This window comes from Tilletiopsis washingtonensis (assembly GCF_003144115.1).
Source record: "Tilletiopsis washingtonensis strain MCA 4186 unplaced genomic scaffold FA09scaffold_8, whole genome shotgun sequence".
Taxonomy (NCBI): Eukaryota; Fungi; Basidiomycota; class Exobasidiomycetes; order Entylomatales; genus Tilletiopsis; species Tilletiopsis washingtonensis.
Window position 1 is genome coordinate 62911 of NW_020312005.1, and position 16048 is coordinate 78958.

At 67.5% G+C, this 16048-nt stretch overlaps 9 protein-coding genes across 9 annotated transcripts; 5 read left to right on the top strand and 4 right to left on the bottom strand.

The window, feature by feature from the left end:
- Positions 1-2640: 2640 nt before the first annotated feature.
- FA09DRAFT_329180 (Six-hairpin glycosidase) lies at positions 2641-5081 on the top strand. Its single transcript, XM_025742065.1, has 8 exons — positions 2641-2979; positions 3035-3059; positions 3114-3227; positions 3322-3454; positions 3504-4237; positions 4296-4355; positions 4405-4701; positions 4759-5081. The coding sequence occupies exons 1-8, from the start codon at positions 2667-2669 to the stop codon at positions 4820-4822; spliced, it is 1740 nt and encodes a 579-aa protein (XP_025598947.1). The 5' UTR covers positions 2641-2666; the 3' UTR covers positions 4823-5081.
- FA09DRAFT_329181 (hypothetical protein) lies at positions 4972-5938 on the bottom strand. Its single transcript, XM_025742066.1, has 2 exons — positions 5346-5938; positions 4972-5288 (listed from the first exon to the last, which is right to left on the bottom strand). Exons 1-2 carry the CDS (start codon positions 5877-5879, stop codon positions 5031-5033), a joined length of 792 nt encoding a protein of 263 aa, XP_025598948.1. The 5' UTR covers positions 5880-5938; the 3' UTR covers positions 4972-5030.
- A 145-nt stretch (positions 5939-6083) lies between these two features.
- FA09DRAFT_329182 (hypothetical protein) lies at positions 6084-6601 on the bottom strand (the record flags this gene model as incomplete). The annotated part of the gene is made up of 2 exons (XM_025742067.1): positions 6084-6424; positions 6494-6601. Coding segments are annotated over 2 exons (281 nt in total), but the record flags the coding sequence as incomplete, so codon positions are not given.
- A 188-nt stretch (positions 6602-6789) lies between these two features.
- FA09DRAFT_248035 (LexA/Signal peptidase) lies at positions 6790-8156 on the top strand. The gene is made up of 4 exons (XM_025739676.1): positions 6790-6994; positions 7343-7464; positions 7527-7806; positions 7882-8156. The coding sequence occupies exons 1-4, from the start codon at positions 6851-6853 to the stop codon at positions 8008-8010; spliced, it is 675 nt and encodes a 224-aa protein (XP_025598950.1). The 5' UTR covers positions 6790-6850; the 3' UTR covers positions 8011-8156.
- Positions 7857-8639, top strand: FA09DRAFT_247653 (hypothetical protein). Its single transcript, XM_025739673.1, has one exon. It carries the CDS (start codon positions 8020-8022, stop codon positions 8470-8472), a length of 453 nt encoding a protein of 150 aa, XP_025598951.1. The 5' UTR covers positions 7857-8019; the 3' UTR covers positions 8473-8639.
- Positions 8640-9072: 433 nt separating this feature from the next.
- FA09DRAFT_337977 (hypothetical protein) lies at positions 9073-9583 on the top strand (the record flags this gene model as incomplete). Its single annotated transcript, XM_025744048.1, has 3 exons — positions 9073-9396; positions 9450-9518; positions 9569-9583. 3 exons carry the CDS (start codon positions 9073-9075, stop codon positions 9581-9583), a joined length of 408 nt encoding a protein of 135 aa, XP_025598952.1.
- A 187-nt stretch (positions 9584-9770) lies between these two features.
- FA09DRAFT_247784 (UROD/MetE-like protein) lies at positions 9771-11773 on the bottom strand. Its single transcript, XM_025739675.1, has 4 exons — positions 11146-11773; positions 10568-11093; positions 10424-10503; positions 9771-10328 (listed from the first exon to the last, which is right to left on the bottom strand). Exons 1-4 carry the CDS (start codon positions 11355-11357, stop codon positions 10010-10012), a joined length of 1137 nt encoding a protein of 378 aa, XP_025598953.1. The 5' UTR covers positions 11358-11773; the 3' UTR covers positions 9771-10009.
- Positions 11774-12197: 424 nt separating this feature from the next.
- On the top strand, positions 12198-13782 carry FA09DRAFT_329185 (hypothetical protein). The gene is made up of 4 exons (XM_025742068.1): positions 12198-12532; positions 13170-13300; positions 13354-13571; positions 13626-13782. The coding sequence occupies exons 1-4, from the start codon at positions 12225-12227 to the stop codon at positions 13629-13631; spliced, it is 663 nt and encodes a 220-aa protein (XP_025598954.1). The 5' UTR covers positions 12198-12224; the 3' UTR covers positions 13632-13782.
- Positions 13762-15953, bottom strand: FA09DRAFT_329187 (hypothetical protein). Its single transcript, XM_025742069.1, has 6 exons — positions 15315-15953; positions 14751-14844; positions 14486-14697; positions 14268-14432; positions 14171-14208; positions 13762-14112 (listed from the first exon to the last, which is right to left on the bottom strand). Exons 1-6 carry the CDS (start codon positions 15935-15937, stop codon positions 13883-13885), a joined length of 1362 nt encoding a protein of 453 aa, XP_025598955.1. The 5' UTR covers positions 15938-15953; the 3' UTR covers positions 13762-13882.
- Positions 15954-16048: the final 95 nt, after the last annotated feature.

Here is a 16048-nt window from a genome sequence, read left to right on the forward strand (position 1 = left end):
ATGGGGTCAGGGGGGGATGGAAGGCGGAGGAGGGGCCAACACGTACTCGGCTCGTCGGTCGGCGGGTTAGTCTCCGTGGGCGGCGGGTCCGTGGGTGTGGTGGGGTCCGTGGGCGTGGTGGGGTCCGTGGGCGTGGTAGGGTCGGTGGGCGTGGTGGGGTCCTTTGGCGTTGTCGGCGGCGTTGTAGGGTTCGGATCCGGCGTTGTCGTCGGCGCTGCGCACTTGTGGTCCGTGCAGATGCCGGACAGGCACTATGGCGCAAAGGGTCAGCCCCGGTTGGCATCAAAAGAAGTACGGAGGGGCACGCACGCCAGCTGGCTTGTAGCAATCGGCACCGACGGGCTGCGGCACGGCGCACTTAGACTTGCCGCAGTACGTTGATGCGCACGACTTGCTTGTCTCGCACCGCTCGCCGAGCGTCAGCACGGCGCCAGCAACACAGCGCTTCTCTGAGCACTTGTTGGAGATGCACTGTGGGGCAGCACGCGCAGAGCGGCGGCGTTGGGGGTTCGCAAGCAATTGAGGAAAGGAATGCCAGGTTCACGTACGCCAATTGACTTGTAACACTTTAAACCCAGCTTCTTGCGCACGTCGCACTTGCCGCGACGGCAGTAGAGGTCCTTGGTCCCGCACTGGCTTGACTTGGTGCAGGGCCAGCCAAGGTGACGCTCGTTGCCGACAACGGCGCTGGCGTCAGCGGGGTCCGCAGGCGCGGGGAGCGCGGCAACCAGCGGCAGCGCCGCCAGGAGGAGGGGGAGGAAGCGCATGGAGGAGACGAGGAACTTGCTGAGGATCAAGGAGCAAGCGCATCTCATGGAGCGCCTTTATACGCAATGTGCTGCAGCGGCTCATGCCTCAGAAGCCGGATCACGAGAGTCCACGCTGTCTGCCATGAGAGCGACCTGCAGACATGAGCACGCCAGAGCTTGCGCCCAGCCTCCATGCCTGCTGCTTCTCCTCCAAGGGGAAGCGCTGTCTGTCCAATGGATGTCTACCCACGTCCAGCCGCAACACTGTGCAGCTGCGCACCGCTCCCGCGGGGCAGTCTTGCGTCTCAGGAGCAGGCGGGGAGCGTACGGCCCTGGAGTGCGGTCCCGCTGCCCTGGGCGAGCTGCAGCTCTCGCAGCGGGACGGTCGGAGGCGTCGCCGCGTGCGGATCGTGGATCTGAGGAATGGCAAGGACCGTCCAGATGCAGCGCAACATGTGTCAGGTGTGGGACCTCGTCTGCTGCAAGGCGTCTGCAGTGCGCCAGCCATGTCAGCGTGGGAGTGGCGGTCTGCTGCCCAGTTGTCCGGCAGCGAGCCGGGGTCCGCAGCCGCAGAACAGCCCGAGGTGAAGCAAGCAGCGAGGGAACGGCGCTGGCGTCTGCCATCGGACCGCACGCAGCACGCAGCACCTCATGTGTGGCACTGGTCCTGCAGCCAGCTGTTCACGCGCCGCTCGCTGTGGCTGGCTCAGGTCCCAGTGTCAGGGTCCCGCGCCTGCGAGGGCGGACCCAAAGGGCCGGATGCTGGATGCATGCAGTGTGGCGCTGCGCCGGCTGCAGTCTGGCGGCGTCGCAGCTACCGCCCTGAGCGGCTGGTGCCCGCTGCATGCCGCTCATGCAGGCCCGCTTCCACCGCCAGAAGCCCTCCTGCGCTGTGCGAAGCGGAGCGCCTCATGGCCGTGCCTCCGCCCTGCGGCTGCGGTGCGTGTGGCACAGCGCGTGCCTTGCACCCACGCGCTGGCGCATGCCCGATGCTGCACGCCGCGTGCGCCGCTGTGTCGGAGTCTAGTTGCCATCGTCCGCGCCGTGCGCGCGCACAGGCCTGTGCCGACGCCAAGGGGCAACGCCGACCCTCTGCGCCTCTGCGTGCTGCACGGCGCATCGATCTGCGCTTCCGCGTCCGGCGCAGCGCTGCGGCCCCGCCTGCCGTGCGCCGAAGCTCCAGCGCCCAGGAGACTTACGCGTTATGTAGGGGAACAGCTGCGCGCTCGGCGTGTGGCGCGAGTCCGAGCATGGACGCACGCGACGCGCTACTCAGGACGAGAGACCCAATAGATGGCGCTTCAGCGGCTAGCGCAGGCTGAGCGGGCGGGAGGTGTGCCAAGGCTGAGTGCCGGTCTGGCAACCGCTCTGGGCGTTCGCAGCCAGTGACCAACCTTTGATCGTCGCTGCGGACTCATGAGGTCCCGTGTCGCGTCTCAAGCGCTCCAGCACGTCTGCCGACTGCTTCACACTCGCCACCGATGCGTCGGCCCGCCTGTGTACCAAGCGACAGGCTGATACGCACATTCTGCGCGATGAGCTTTCGCCCAGCAGGGTTGACGAGACTGCGAGCGACTGTACGAGCGCACGTGGAGCGCTACAGCAGACATCACTTCAGCAAGACGCTGCACGGAGCTCACCGGCCGCGTACAGAGCTGCACGAGGCGCCTGGGGCGTAGCGGAGCCGATTCTGCGTGTTCTGCTGCTCAGGAGGCTCAAAGGCGAGCGCGAGAGGGGCTGGACGCGTTGCCGCGGCGCGCAGCCGGGACTCGGGCAGCGCGCGCGCAACGCCGCGGAGCTGCCTCCACACGGCGGCACGTGCACCGCCAGCGCGGCAGGGTTCTGGTCTTGGCGCCGCGAGCAGGAGGCTTCCTTCCTGCTCCACCTCCCACCACAACAACCCTGCGCCAGCACATCATGGCCTCCTCTCAGTTCGGCGGACTGCCCGTCTTCACCGCCGCTGCCATTGCGGCCGCGGCGCTCGCCGCCGGCCTCACGCTGCCGGCGCTGGTCCCTGCCGCTGCCGTCGTGCCCCGTCGCCTCGGCATCAAGGCCCGCTCGCAGCAGGGCCGCGGCGTGCTCGACGAGCACGAGCTGGCGCGCCGCAGCCTGACCTGGCTCATCCAGGCGTTCGGCACCGGCGGCAGGCACGCCGCGGACACTGCCGTGGGCGTGATGGTCGCCAGTCCGAGCAGACCCGAGGACCGCCCGGGCGGCAAGGACGAGAATGGTGCGTGCGCGATCAGAGGCTGTTCTGGATCCTCGCCGACTGACCATCCCGTCAGAGTGCTACTACTTCAACTGGCCCAGGTGAGCAGCCTGTGCACGGCACGTTTGTGACACTGCTGATTGCCTCACCAACAGAGACACTGGACTGTGCGTGCGCGCACTCATCGGCGCCCTCGAGCGCGCCGAGCAGGGCCTCGAGATCGGAGTCGAGCAGGAGTCTGCACGCCGCCTGCACGGCATCATCAAGGAGTGCGTATCGCTTTGCAGCGCCATCTCGCTAGGATCTCCTGCCCTGCGTCTCGCGCTTCGCCTCGCGCTCTCCGCTGACCTGCCGCAAACTTAGCACTGTGGAGCTCAACATGAAGCTGCAGCTGCTTCCGAACCGCTCAGGCACGTTTGAGACGGGCGGCATCGGCGAGCCCAAGTACATGCCAGACGGCAGCGCTTTTGAGGACAGCTGGGGCCGGCCGCAGAACGTGAGTGCCAGATCAGCAAGCAATGCTACGCTCGCTGAGACCTGTCCAGGACGGCCCTGCGCTGCGGGCGCTGTCGTACCTGCGCTACGCCAACTACCTGCTCGCCACTCGCCCGGCCGGCTCGTCGGAGCTCGAGTTCATCTCAACGCTCTACCCGCGTGGAGGCACCCCGGACTCTGTGCGCGCGCTCGTGCGCGACGATCTCGACTTCGTCGCCCGCGTCTGGGCAACCGACAACACCTTTGAGCTCTGGGAGGAGGTCGAGGCCTCGCCCTCGGCGGGCGGCGGACACTTCCACGTGCTGTGTGTCCAGCGCGCGGCGCTGCTGTCGGGCGCCCGCTTCGCTGCGCGCGGCGACATCGCCGACGAGGAGCGCGCGGAGCGCTACACCGCGGCGGCGCACGCCATCGAGGAGCGCATGGAGCGCTTCTGGATCACCGACGGCAAGATTGAGCATGAGGGCGGCGAGGCAATCAAGGAGGGCCCAATGGCCATTGAGTGGGACGACGCGCGCCGGCTCGGTGCGATTAGCAAGAGCACGCTTGCGCTGCCGCACGCCACTCCCACGCTCCAGCGTCTTGGCGGGCAGCAGAAGCCGACCGAGGTCGATGTCGCGTGCGTGCTCGGCTTCATCCACGGCTGGAGCGGGCACCTCGAAGGCCAGGACAAGGACCTCTGGGCGCCGTGGGGCGAGCGCGCTGCGGCCACCCTGTACCGCTGCCTGCTGGTGTTCCGCGACGTCTATGCCATCAACCAGGGCAAGGAGCTCAAGGACGGCATTCTGTGAGTGTGCGCTTGGCGCGGTCTCTGCCGTGCTCCAGACTGACAGAACCTGTGCCAGCGTGGGCCGCTACCCCGAGGATGTGTACGACGGTGTCGTCCAGTCGATCGGCCACCCGTGGTGCGCACAGCCTCAGATCGCTGCAGTGGCCGTGCTGACACACACGCAGGTTCCTCACGACGCACGGCACGGCCGAGCTGCTCTTCATCTCGGCCGCGCACTGGGCTCGGCTGGGCCACGTCAAGATCACCGCGCTCTCCCTGCCGCTGCTGCAGATCTGCGACCCGAGCGCCAACATTGGCACGTTCCACCGCGGCAGCGACGAGTACGAGCGTGCTCTGCGCGGCCTGCGCTCCCTCGCCGAGCAGCAGCTGGCGCGCTGCCGGGAGCTCGTCTACTCCGACGGACGCATGGACGAGCAGATCGAGCGCCAGAGCGCCGTGCAGCGCGGTGCACGCCACTTGAGGTGAGCAGTCCGTACGCAGAGCAGTGAAGCGTCACTGAGATGCGGCCCCGCCTCCAGCTGGAGCTACGCGAGCTACCTGTCGTGCTGGGACGCACGCGACGCTCGCGAGGCGCGCACGTAGCGTGCGCCAGCAAGTGACCCTGGATCATCGCCTCTTCAAGTTATCGTCAATCACCGAGCCCCACACTCCGTCCCCCTGCACCTCGAGCGCCACGAAGCGCCGTGGAACGACGCGCACTGGGCGCGACATGGAGCGTCAAAGGGAGCACCCCCTGACGCACCACTCCCCCTCACATCACATACCGTGGCCATAGACTGTGACATTCTCCCTACACCTCGCCCTCCCACCCATCCAAATCAATGTCCTCATCGCTGCCCACCTCGCCGCCGTCGCGCACTGCCAGTCCGGCCTTGCGCCGCGACTTTGCCTGCTTGCCTGCCATGTCGCGCTCCTTGCGCTCGCGGGCTGCGGATCTCGCTTGCTCCTGACTGGAGAGCTGGCTCGATGCAGGCGAGCTCGGCTTGGCCTTCTTGCTCTTGCGCAGCGACCCGGCGTCGCCGGGCTTGAGGAAGCCTGGCGGCAAGGTCTGCGATGGCGTGAGCAGGCAAGTCCAGCCAGCACTGGGCCCTTGCGCCCGACTCACGCTGCCGTCTTCGACCGCCAGCGCTGCGCTGCGCTTCTTCTCCTTCGACTTCCGACGCACGGGCTCGCTCTTCAGCTCCTCTACGATCTTCATGCCCTCCCGCTCTTGTTCGTCCATCTCCTCTTCCTCTGCTGCCTGCTCTGCAGCTGCGCTCTTCTTTCTCGCCCAGGAGCCGAATGTGCGGCGCGAGCCGGCGCCTGCTGGCGACGCCGAGGTCGAAGCGAGCAGCCACGAGTCCCAGGCAGGCTCGTGCTGGATGCGTGCAGCAGACGGAGTCGCCGAGCCTGACGCGCCTGCAGACGGCAGCACCCAGTGCTCATCGTCGTCGGCCGCAAGCTGGGTCTGCTGCGCCGGCGTGCTTGCTTGCGGCGAGTCGACGGCCGGCGTGCGGCTGGGGCCAGGCGTGGCGGGAGCATCCTGCGACGCGGGCTCTGCGGCGGAGCGGCTGGCCGCTGCCGTCGCACGCTGCATGAACTTGAGGCCCTGCACGCGCCCAGAGAGCGCATGCACGGTGGCAGAGCGGGACGAAGACATGCCAGCAGAGGTGTGGGGCGTGGAAGCGGGAGCGCGAGGGGGGAGGATGTGGAGGGAGGCGAAGAGCGATGCCTCACCGCTGCGCCGCCGCGCCGCCGGCGCGCGCAAAGGCAGCCGCCGCGCGCCACGCACCGCTGACCGCAGCGCCTCAGGCAGCAAGCTCACAGCTCACATCCCTCGCTCGATGAGCGCCACGCCGAGATGGCCAAGGCACAGCGCATCAGGGACATCAAACGCTGGTGCGCGCGTGGCATGCGCCGGCAGGCACGCAGGCGTGCTCACACACGCGCGCGGACGACGGCGGCGTCAGCTTGCCTCTCTCTGTACAGCTCAGCAGTGCGTCGTCATTTCGCCCCCCTCTGCCCTGTCATGTCAAGCGATCCGCATGTCGCCGCCGCGCCGGCCGCTCGTCAGGCGGCAGCCGGCCACTGGCAATGGCGGCCGCGCGCTGCCGCTCGCGCTCGTCGTACACGCGGCGCTTCTCCGCGTTGCTGCTCTTGACGCTGAAGTAGCCGAAGCCGGCGAGGAAGACGAGGGCCGTCCATCTGCGCAGAGGGCGGCATCAGCAGACGCAAGCACGAGGCAGAGCAGCCAAGGGCGCAAGGAGGGCGCACCCGTAGAAGATGGTGCTGGGCCGCCCGAGCTGCTTGATGCTGCGCAGGCCCGCGCCGGTGCCCACGGCGCCGCCGTTTGGGCGTGGCGGCGGAGGTGGCTGCGCCATGTGGAGGCAGCGCGGGCGCTGTGCTGCGTGCTTGAGGCTGGAGGTGGTTGATGGAGAAGGGAGGGGACTGGGAGCGGCGGGCCTGTGCAGGTGGAGCGTGCCTGAAGCGTGGGTTTCGCTGGGCGCGCACAGACCGCGCCAACGCGTCAAAAGCAAGCGAGGAGCGCTACTCGTGCTTGCTTCCTCTCCACCACCACCGGCCCTCCACGCCCCACCCCGTCCTCCACCTGCATCTTTCTCTTTCCAGCCCATGGCGTCCGCAGCCGCAGGCGCCTCGCGGCGCGCACGTCCGCCGGCGCACCTGCTCACGGCGCGCCTGCTCTGGCTGCCCGTCGTCGCCGTGCTGCTGCAGGACGCCGTCGGGCTGGCGCAGGTCACGGGCGCCAGCATGGAAGTGAGTGTGTGTGTGTGTGCAGTGCTGGGCAGAGGGATGGAGGGTGCGAGAGTGGACGAGGAAGCGAAGCGAGGCCTGCGAGGAGCACTGGAGAAGGTGTGCTGCCGGCGAAGCGAGGCAGCGCGAGGAGCTGCCACGGTGCCGCTTGCTCGTCAGCACCACGAGGGCCGTGCCGCCGAGTGAAGCAGGTGTATCTGGCGCTGCACGCTTCGTTCAGCGGCATCCTCCGTGACAACGCTCGAGCTGGCCCACGCGGTGCAGGAGCGCATCCCGGCCCGCCGCACTCTCCGGCGTGCACTCTGGCTGCAGCCTTCCCGTGCTGACCCCTCGCCTCATTCTCATCTGCAGCCAACGCTCAACGACGCCCCGTCACGCGCCAAGCACGGCAACGCCATCGTCGTGCTCAACCGCTTCGCCGGACGCTGGGGCGGGCCTTCGCAGTGGAAGCGCGGCGACGTCGTTTCGCTCGTGTGCGTCTTCCTTGGCAGCCACACAGCTGTGCCCGACTGCTGACCCCCGCGCTCCCTTGCAGCTCACCAGTCGAGCCAGACCTCATGCTCACCAAGCGTATCCTCGCCCTGCCCGGCGACGTGCTGCGCATTCGGCCCGACAGCACGACGCACGCCCTCGAGTCCTCCGCCTCGTCGCGCGCAAGCAAGCCGGGCCACTTGCGCAGTCTGATCCGCATCCCCGCCGGACACGCCTGGCTCGAAGGCGACGCTTCGGTTGCGGAGCATGCGCGCGACATGCAGCCTGGTGCACGACCGTGGCAAGGACTGAGCCAGAGCCGTGATTCGCGCGAGTTCGGACCGGTGAGTCTCTCTCTCTCTCGCTATGCAATACGCCCCCCTTGACACGTCACTGACTGTGACAACGACGCATCACAGATCCCAATCGGCCTCCTCCAAGCTCGCATCGCCTTCGTCCTCTGGCCGCCTTCGCGCTTTGGCTTTCCGGCGCCGCGGGAGGAGGAGCGCTGGCGCGAACTGCCGCCGCGTCGTGCCGGCCCGCGCTAGACGTCCGTCATGCACTTCAACCTCCTCAACACGGCACGCACGACAGCATGCTCGTACGACTTCGGCTTAGACCTGCGCCTCTGCGGCACGCGCTATCGCACCTCGTCATCTTCGCAGAATCAAGCTCGTGCAGCACCACGCCGCTTCCACCGCTCTCAGCCTCCACCGCAACGCCGGCGACTGCTCACTCGCCAGCTCCAGCGCACGCTCGTCAACGGCAGACCACTCGAGCCCAATACGTCTCCCCGCTGCTCTACCTCGTCTCGACCAACAACAGCATGCTCGCATCGCTCAAGAACATGTGACGGCGCCCCAGCTGAGCTCGGCTGGGCTGCCCTCGTATGTCTTACGGTTGAGTCTTCTGTCGTTGTTCGAGGCGAACGTCCGCGCTCGACGGAACGCTCGCTTCTCGTAGCGACAGCGACTGCGCATCTCGCACATGCGACGGCGGCGCCCAGCTGAGCCTGGCTGGGCTCGTCCTCGCATGTGTGGTTGATGTGCTTTGTTGCGAGTGGACGAGGTGCATCTGGCCGGCCGGTGCTGCTGTCGGGGCGAAGAGATGTCCTCGAGCGCCATCGCATCGACAGCGAGAGCGACATCTTGCAGACGAGTACCTCACTATTACATGACGGACACGCAGCTGACAGCTGGCGACCGTCGCATCAGAAAAGGTACGCCTGCCTGATGTTGCTGTCGAGGCGACGAAACTGTGCCGTCGGCTTGAGCTCCGACAGCGACCAAGCGTAGCTTGCTTCGATCGTGCGACGGTGTCCAGCCGGCTGTTGAACGCCGTCGTATGAACGAAGCGTGCATCGCCGGTGTCGCTGTGAAAGCCGAAGAGGTGATTGCGTGTGCGTGGAGTCGAGCTTCGACAGGGACGCGCACACACGCAGCATTTGCACGCGACGGCGCCGCCGTGTTCGCACCCGAGCAAGCCGCGCCTCCACAGCCGAGGCGCGAGTCACAGCGCGCGTTCCTGAGGCCGTGGACAGTGCAGCGCGGCTTGGCGTCGCCTGTTGCTTCGCGCTCACCACAACACCTCAAGCACGAAGAGCTGCAAGCATGACGACGCCGTACATGGCTCTTCCGTCGCAGGCGGCGCTCCAGGCTGCATACGTGGGCCTGCCTCTGGCAGTGCTCCCGACGCCCAGCGTCGTCATTGACGTGAGCATCATGCGCCGCAACGCCGAGCGCATGCGTCGGGCCGTCGACCGGGCGGGCGTGCGCTTCCGCTGCCACATCAAGACGCACAAGGCCGTCGAGGGCACGCGCGTCTGCCTCGGCGCTGAGGGCAGTGCGCCGAGCCAGCACCGCGCGATCATCGTCAGCACGCTGGCAGAAGCATGGCACGTGCTGCCGCTCGTCGAGGAGGGCGTGGTGGACGATGTACGTCGATCTCGTCGGGCGATTCCTTCTGATGCTTACGCTGCGTCCGCCAGATCCTGTACGGCGTGCCGCTGCCGGTGTTGCGCATCGCCGAAGCGCGCAGGCTGCGCGACACGATGCGCGTCCGTGCGCCGTCCGGCAGCACGCCCGAGCTGCGCTTCATGATCGACAGTCCAGCACAGATTGAGGCGCTTGACGCAGCTGGACTGCCGGAGGACGGGCCCTGGTCCGCCTTTGTCAAGGTGGAGTGCGGCTACAGGTGCGCTGAGGGCGCGTCCCCCTTCTCTCTCTTCTGCTCACGGCGCCCCCTGCTCACAGACGTGCAGGCCTCGACCCAGCCGCGCCAGAGACTCCCGGCGCCACGGTCCGTCCGACAGGCCAGCGCTTCTGTCAGTGGCGCAGCTGCGGCAGTCAGGGTTCTGCACGTTGCTTCGGCGCTGGTACAGCTTGCGCTGCTCCCAGCCGCAGCCGCTCAGACGCAGCGGCAGCATGCAGCAGCGCGTGCCGCTCAGCCGGCTCTGCGATCTCACTCTCATACACGTGTGCGTCGAGGCTGCGGGCGCAAGGCGCTGCCCTGCGCGAGATGTTGCATTCACGCCCCCGGCGGCGAGGCCTACGACTGCGGGCCGTACAGCTCCTCGGCGACCTCTCTGCAGAGGCGCAGCTTGGCGAACTGCTGCTCGTGGTCGATCGCGTTGGGGTGCACCGTCGACGAGAAGCCGCACTGGCCCGAGATGCCGAGCTGCTCGAGCCCGGCGGGCACCATCTCGGCGGCGGCGCGCATCTTGGCCACCAGCGTCGCCTTGTCCTCCATCGTGGCCACCTTGGTGCTCACGAGGCCCAGCACGACCATCTTGTGCGCCGGCAGGTGCGGCTTGAGCGCGCTAAAGTCGGCGCCCGAGCGGCGCTCGTCCTCCCACTCGAGGAAGAAGCTGCGTGCGGCACGTGTCAGCGTCACGCGCGCCTCTCAGCACCAGCGGCATCACAGGCATGCACAGTGCCGACGGATCGGCATGACAGCACTCACGCATCGACGTCGCAGTCGCCGAACAGCTCCTTGGCAATCGGGGCGTAGCCCTCGCTCGAGCCCAGCGCGAAGTACGTCGACTGGGGTGCGGAGGCGTCAGAAGGTGCTGCAAGAGAGCAAGAAACGTCGTGTCAAGCCAGTCACTTTGTAGTTGCCTTTGCAGACGTGGGTCGCTGTGGTCAGGTCGTCGGGACGCGGACTGATGCAACGGTTGATGAGGGCGACGTAGCGCGCGGGGAGCGTGTCGACGTCTTCGCCAGCGTCGCGCTGCTGCTGGCGCATCGTCGGGTCGGTGAGGTACGCGAGGTTCGTGTCGTCGAACTGGATGTAGCGGCAGCCGGCCTGGTACAGCGCATCGATCTCGGCGCGGTACACGGCCACGAGGTCGTCGTAGAAGTCGGCGAGGTCCGGGTACGCCTCGGTCGACACCGCTTCGCGGCCGCCGCGCAGCAGCATCGTCGGCGAGGGCATGGTGATCTTGATGCGGTGCGACTCGCCGGCGGGCAGCAGGCTCTGGAGAAACTCGAAGTTGCGCACCTCGATGCCTCCCTGCGGCCAGGCGATCTTGGCCGTGACGGCGAGCGTGGGCGGCTTGTGGCCCTCCTTCTGCTCGAGGGTGTTGAACTGCTCGACGACGCCGTCGATGTGCTTGAGGAAGTCGAGGTGGAAGCTGCGCCGGGGCGTCAGGCGTGCCACGCCCGCGCTGCTGCGGCGCTGCTCACTACTGCCGGCGGAACTCGCCGTCGGTGATGCACTGCACGCCCTCGCTCACGAGGCGGCGCACATGCTTGGCGATCTCCTCGTCCTCGACGGCACGCAGGCCGGCGGCGTCGAGCTCGCCGGCAAAGTGCGCGGCGCGCGCCTTGAGCACGGCGTCGGGACGGATGAAGCTGCCGACGTGATCGACACGGAAGACGCGACGCGGAGCAGGCATGCTGAAACAGGTGATGGTGGTGGTAGCGAAGACGACCGCGCAGCCCCTTGAGCAGCGCTTAATTGCAGCAGAGCGGGGCAGGCGAGCCGGTGCGCTAGAGTGGCGCCTCCACCTCCTTCTCGTCGCCGCAGCCGCGGGGCCGGCGCGGCGCGCGCGTTCACCTGCACTTTCTGCGCGCTGGAGACGGCCCTCGGCCGCGCGAGGAGACGAGCCTCGCCGATGCTGCGGCGTGCCCGAGGCTGACGCTGACGTGGGCAACGTCCCGGACGGCCGAGATCGGGAGCGTATGGTTGCGGGCTTGCGCTCGCACGTGCTGCGGGCGACGTTTGGAGCTCAGCAGGCGCGACGCGGTGCTCCGAGCTTGCTGCGCAGAGCGAGAGCGGCAGGAGCATCGGCGCCGACGCCGGCACCGCTGCTGAGCGCTGAGGTGCAGCGGTGCCGCCCGCTGAACGCTGCTGCTGCTGGTGCATGCTGCGCCTCTCGCTCTGTGCTGGTGCGCCGGCGCGATCATGATGCTGCCAAGAAGGGGCGCGCGCATGGCGGGTGCGGCACCTGCAGCTGTGGCACTTGGGCAGTGTGAGCGCTGCTGCGGATCTACAGTAAGGCGGGCGCGGCGGCGGCGGCGGCGGCGGAGCTCGGCGAGAGCGCAAAAGGCGCCAAGGCGGCGGTGAGGAGCAGCGCAGCACCCAGCGGTCAGCAAGCAGCGCAGGTGCAGCCGCGGCGCTTTGTGCTCGCTCTTGCCCCTCGGGCAGCGCCGCCGCGCCTGCTGCTGCCGAGAGCTGATGCTGGCATCCGGGGCGCCGGCTGGCTGGCGCATGCGATGCTCTGCACCACCATCACAAGCACCCTCCGCCGCACCGCACCAGCATGCCGCTCCTCACCGCGCTGCTCCTGCTGCGTGCGCCGGCCAACGCGTCGTCGAGCGTGGGCAGCAGTGCCGCCGCAAGCGCGTCGCGCTCCGGCTCCGCCACGGCCTCGCTCGCAAGCGCATCGGCCACGGCCACCGCCTCGGGCGCCGCAGCGACGGCCTCCAGCTCCAGCGTCGTCGTCGTCGTCGCCGCGGGCCACAACAGCGAGGGCACGCTCGTGCTCAACGAGCAGGGCGAGTTCAACGGCTCGTGCAGCGTCATTGCCAGCAGCGTGCCCGACGCCGCCGAGGGCAGCTGCGCCGGATAGTAAGTGCTGCTGCGGAGCCGGGATGCGCGGAGCAGGGCGATGCAGGATGTTACTCGGCGAAGGATGCACCATGGGCCGCGGCTGCATGTGCTGCAGAGATTGCATGGCTCCGAGCCGCAAGGCCAAGAGGGCCAGGGGCAAAGTGGAGCGCAGAGTGCAAACCACACTGCGAGGGGTATCGCTCTCTAGCCATGCCCGAGGAGTCGATGCCGCAGACGCGCAGCAGACGCGGGTGCCTCGCTTGTAGGCGCATGCGCCTCTCGCTGTACTGCTTCGCCCGGCCGGCGAGATGCAGTGCGCTTGCAGGGCCACATGGAGCTCCGCCTAGGGCTGCTTGTGCAAGGACTCTGTCGCCCGCGTCTTGACGCTGCTCAGTGCTGCTGTCTCCTGTGTGCTTGTGCGATGGCGAGCTCGAGATGTCCTGTCATGCGCCTGCGCAAAGACAGTCGCCAGCTCGCCTCGCTGTCCTGTGGTCGGTCGACTGCAGGGCACATACGGATGTGTCGGGCGTACTGCGTCCGCTCAGTGCTCAGATGGGACGAAGCTCTGGGCCAGCTGCCATGACTCCGCCGCCACATGGCGCTCGCAAGCCGACTCCGCACTCATGCACGTTTCGACTGACGTGGGCTCCTGCAGCATCCAGGACGTGACGAGCTACTGCTGCGCAGCCGTCGGAGGCAACCTGACGCAGATTGCGCTGCCCGACGGGACCGGCTCGCCCGAGGGTGTGATGGGCACCGAGTGCGAAAGCTCGGCATATGTCGACAGTGAGTCTCGATTCACCTCTCGCAGGCGCGCCATCTGACATGCCCGGTCGCAGTGCTGCAGTGCTTCCAGTACACGTCGCAGAACCACTGCTCGCACACGGCGCTGGGACCGTACGGCATCTGCAATCCCGCCGCCTCGCAGAAGGACACGTCGCGCTCGCTGCAGAGCAACAGCGGCAGCACGAGCAGCGCACACAAGCTGCGCTCGCCGGGCCGCATCGAGAGCGCATTGACCCTGGCGGTGCTTGCTGGTGGCGTCGCGCTGCTGATGGTGAGTGGCGAGCGATGCCGCGGCCTGCGCATCGTCGCTGACCGAGTTTCGCAGCAATAACCCCGGCTCCCCGCCCGCCTCGTTCACGCCGCCACGACCCTCTCCACGCCCAGCCTGCATACTCATACCCCCCGGACTTCCACCTCACTGCTCTGCGCGCCCTCTTCCTGCCTTCGCCGCCTCTTTCACCTGTTAATTAGCACGTCTTGCATTTCACACCCGAGCTCTCTCTCCAGCGTGCGTGTATTAACGAATGGTGGTGGGATGGAGGCGCGAGCTCTAGCAGTTGCTCTGCCCGCAGCATCAGGTCTCTATGGCGACTTCGACTTCTCCTCGGGCTCCGGCGCCTTGCCCGCCTCGCGCCGCTTCTCGGCCTCGACGACGTCGTGCACCACATCCTTGGCCTTGGCCATGACGCCCTTGTCGGCATCCTCGGCGGCGACGGCCTGCAGCGGCGCAAGCGAGGCGGCCGTCGGCTGTGGGTACAGCGTCAGGGCGCGCAGCAGTGGGGATGGCGGCAGGCCCAGGTAGCGGCGCAGGTCTGCAGAGACAGTCGTCAGTCTGAAGGCGGCTGCAGCGGCGTCGAACAGGCAACTCACTACTCTGCATCTGCTCCTGCTCGATTCCGCTTGCTTGCCTGAGGACAAAAGAGAGGTTAGCGCTTGCCTCAACGCTGCGGCTGAGCACGCTACGCACAGTCCGCGCTCGCTGCACGCCTGCACAAGCAGCTCAGCATCTGGCATGTCGCCGCGCTCCACAGCCTTGGCGAGCGCAGCGTCGTCCGCCTTGACGAAGGCCACGTGCGAGGAGAGACGGCGCACAAGGAAGGCTGCCGGGCCCCAGGTTGCGAGCGCGTGCATCCTGCGCAGAGGTCAGCACATGTTCGAGCGGCTATTGAGCGCGCGTGGACTCACTTGGCAAGCTCGACGAGCCGCTCGCGCTCTAGTGTCCGCAGCGCAGCACCCTCATCAACGGCGCCCACGGCAGGCTCGACGGCCAGCGCGGCGTGCACGTCCGACTCATGCTTCCTCAGCTCAAGCACGGCGCCAGCGCGAGCCAGCTCCTCCTTGACGCGGATTTTAGACGCTTGCGAAGGCAAGATGCAAGTCGAAGGCAGCAGACCGGGCTGAGGACGAAGCAGTGAGCACAGGTGCGCAACAGCGTGGGCGAAAGACGCACAGCGTAGATGACGACGAGCGGCAGCAGCTCCTCGAGGATCAGCAGAATGGCGAGAAAGAGCGGCAGCTTGCACATGTCCGCCGAGTGTGTCCGACTGCAGAGAGAGAGTGTCAGTACATGCCGATCGACGGGAACATGGCAAGAGCGAGGAGTTCATGGCAAGAGCGATGGGCTATACCATTGCTAGTGACGTGAGAGTCTCATGCAGCGCCCTGGCAGCCGCGAGATGAATCTAGCTCGCAATTTAAGTCGGCTTTGCGCTTGCCATCGCTGCTCAGACGCAAAAAGTGGTCTTTGGCGCAGCTTGACACAACGTAGCAGCCTCGTCGACAAAGGAGTGCAGCGACCTGGTCGTGTGAGCTGATCTCTGCAGCTTCCGTTGAGACTGCGAGCTATGACGCTCTCTGACTCGGACTTGCGCCCTTGACCTCAGAGCAGGGAAATCACAGAGCGCCGCTTCCGCTTCCAGCTCTACCGGCCTCATTGCAGTGATCCCGCTCCACTCCCTCACTTCGCCTCCGGACTACACCGCCTCGCTCCGTTGTCGCCTCACGCAGCACTCACAGCACTCTCCCCTCAGCCCAGCTCCACTTCTCCTCTCCTTCCTTGCGAGTCAGCGCCGCCGCACGAATCTCCTTTGCACGCAGGCGATTCGTCTGCAGCTGCTTCAGGCCAGCGAGGTAGAACTTGAAGAGAAACTTCGCCTGCGCAAAGAGCGTCTTGATGCGCTCCTGGATCGTCGGCTGCACTGCTTCGGCAGTAGTGGGCGCTGATGGCGCAGAGGTCGAAGGAGTGAGAGCCGTCTGCTTCTTGGTGCTCGCTGCGCTGCTTCGAATGCTGCTGCTGCTGCCTTCTGACGACGCTGCAGCGTTGCGAGAGCGCAGCGCTGATGGCGGCGCGTCGGGCGGTGGCGGCGGCGCGGCAGCAGCGGCATCGTTCTGACTGCTGCGCGGCTGCGGCTGCGCAGAGGTATGCCTGGTTGCCACCTTGCTGCTGCGAGCCGGCGGCGGCGGCGGCGGAGCGGCCTTATCATGCGCGGCCGGCTCGTGCGGCGCCGGCGGCCGCAGTGCAGCGTGCGAGACGTGGAGGGCTCGTGGGCGCGGCAGAGGACGCGGCACCGACGGCCCGGCCACGCAGAGCGGGGCGGCCGAGTGCGAGGCGCGCAGCAGGCGAGGCAGACGCTGCATGGTGGAGCGAGCAGCGAGGGAGCGAGGAGGTGGGTGGGAGGACAAAGGCGCCTTGGACCCGCCGCGCGCCCTGACCGTGGTGCTGACTAAGCGCGAACCGCACAATCTTGT

Bases quoted from the DNA above. Each gene is read 5' to 3' on its own strand.
- FA09DRAFT_248035 (XM_025739676.1), top strand. From the start codon at position 6,851: ATGGCGTCCGCAGCCGCAGGCGCCTCGCGGCGCGCACGTCCGCCGGCG. The intron at 6,995-7,342 runs GTGAGTGTGTGT...TCTCATCTGCAG, and splicing joins TCACGGGCGCCAGCATGGAA to CCAACGCTCAACGACGCCCC. The intron at 7,465-7,526 runs GTGCGTCTTCCT...GCTCCCTTGCAG, and splicing joins GGCGACGTCGTTTCGCTCGT to CTCACCAGTCGAGCCAGACC.
- FA09DRAFT_247653 (XM_025739673.1), top strand. From the start codon at position 8,020: ATGCACTTCAACCTCCTCAACACGGCACGCACGACAGCATGCTCGTAC.
- FA09DRAFT_329180 (XM_025742065.1), top strand. From the start codon at position 2,667: ATGGCCTCCTCTCAGTTCGGCGGACTGCCCGTCTTCACCGCCGCTGCC. The intron at 3,228-3,321 runs GTGCGTATCGCT...CCGCAAACTTAG, and splicing joins CTGCACGGCATCATCAAGGA to CACTGTGGAGCTCAACATGA. The intron at 4,238-4,295 runs GTGAGTGTGCGC...AACCTGTGCCAG, and splicing joins GAGCTCAAGGACGGCATTCT to CGTGGGCCGCTACCCCGAGG.
- FA09DRAFT_329181 (XM_025742066.1), bottom strand. From the start codon at position 5,879: ATGTCTTCGTCCCGCTCTGCCACCGTGCATGCGCTCTCTGGGCGCGTG. The intron at 5,289-5,345 runs GTGAGTCGGGCG...ACGCCATCGCAG, and splicing joins TGGCGGTCGAAGACGGCAGC to ACCTTGCCGCCAGGCTTCCT.
- FA09DRAFT_329185 (XM_025742068.1), top strand. From the start codon at position 12,225: ATGCCGCTCCTCACCGCGCTGCTCCTGCTGCGTGCGCCGGCCAACGCG. The intron at 12,533-13,169 runs GTAAGTGCTGCT...GGGCTCCTGCAG, and splicing joins GAGGGCAGCTGCGCCGGATA to CATCCAGGACGTGACGAGCT. The intron at 13,301-13,353 runs GTGAGTCTCGAT...GCCCGGTCGCAG, and splicing joins AAGCTCGGCATATGTCGACA to TGCTGCAGTGCTTCCAGTAC.
- FA09DRAFT_329187 (XM_025742069.1), bottom strand. From the start codon at position 15,937: ATGCAGCGTCTGCCTCGCCTGCTGCGCGCCTCGCACTCGGCCGCCCCG. The intron at 14,845-15,314 runs GTGAGTGCTGCG...CTCTCTCTGCAG, and splicing joins TGGGCTGAGGGGAGAGTGCT to TCGGACACACTCGGCGGACA. The intron at 14,698-14,750 runs GTGCGTCTTTCG...CTTCGTCCTCAG, and splicing joins CGCTCGTCGTCATCTACGCT to CCCGGTCTGCTGCCTTCGAC.
- FA09DRAFT_247784 (XM_025739675.1), bottom strand. From the start codon at position 11,357: ATGCCTGCTCCGCGTCGCGTCTTCCGTGTCGATCACGTCGGCAGCTTC. The intron at 10,504-10,567 runs GTGACTGGCTTG...TCCGCACCCCAG, and splicing joins TCTGCAAAGGCAACTACAAA to TCGACGTACTTCGCGCTGGG. The intron at 10,329-10,423 runs GTGAGTGCTGTC...TGCCGCACGCAG, and splicing joins GGCGACTGCGACGTCGATGC to CTTCTTCCTCGAGTGGGAGG.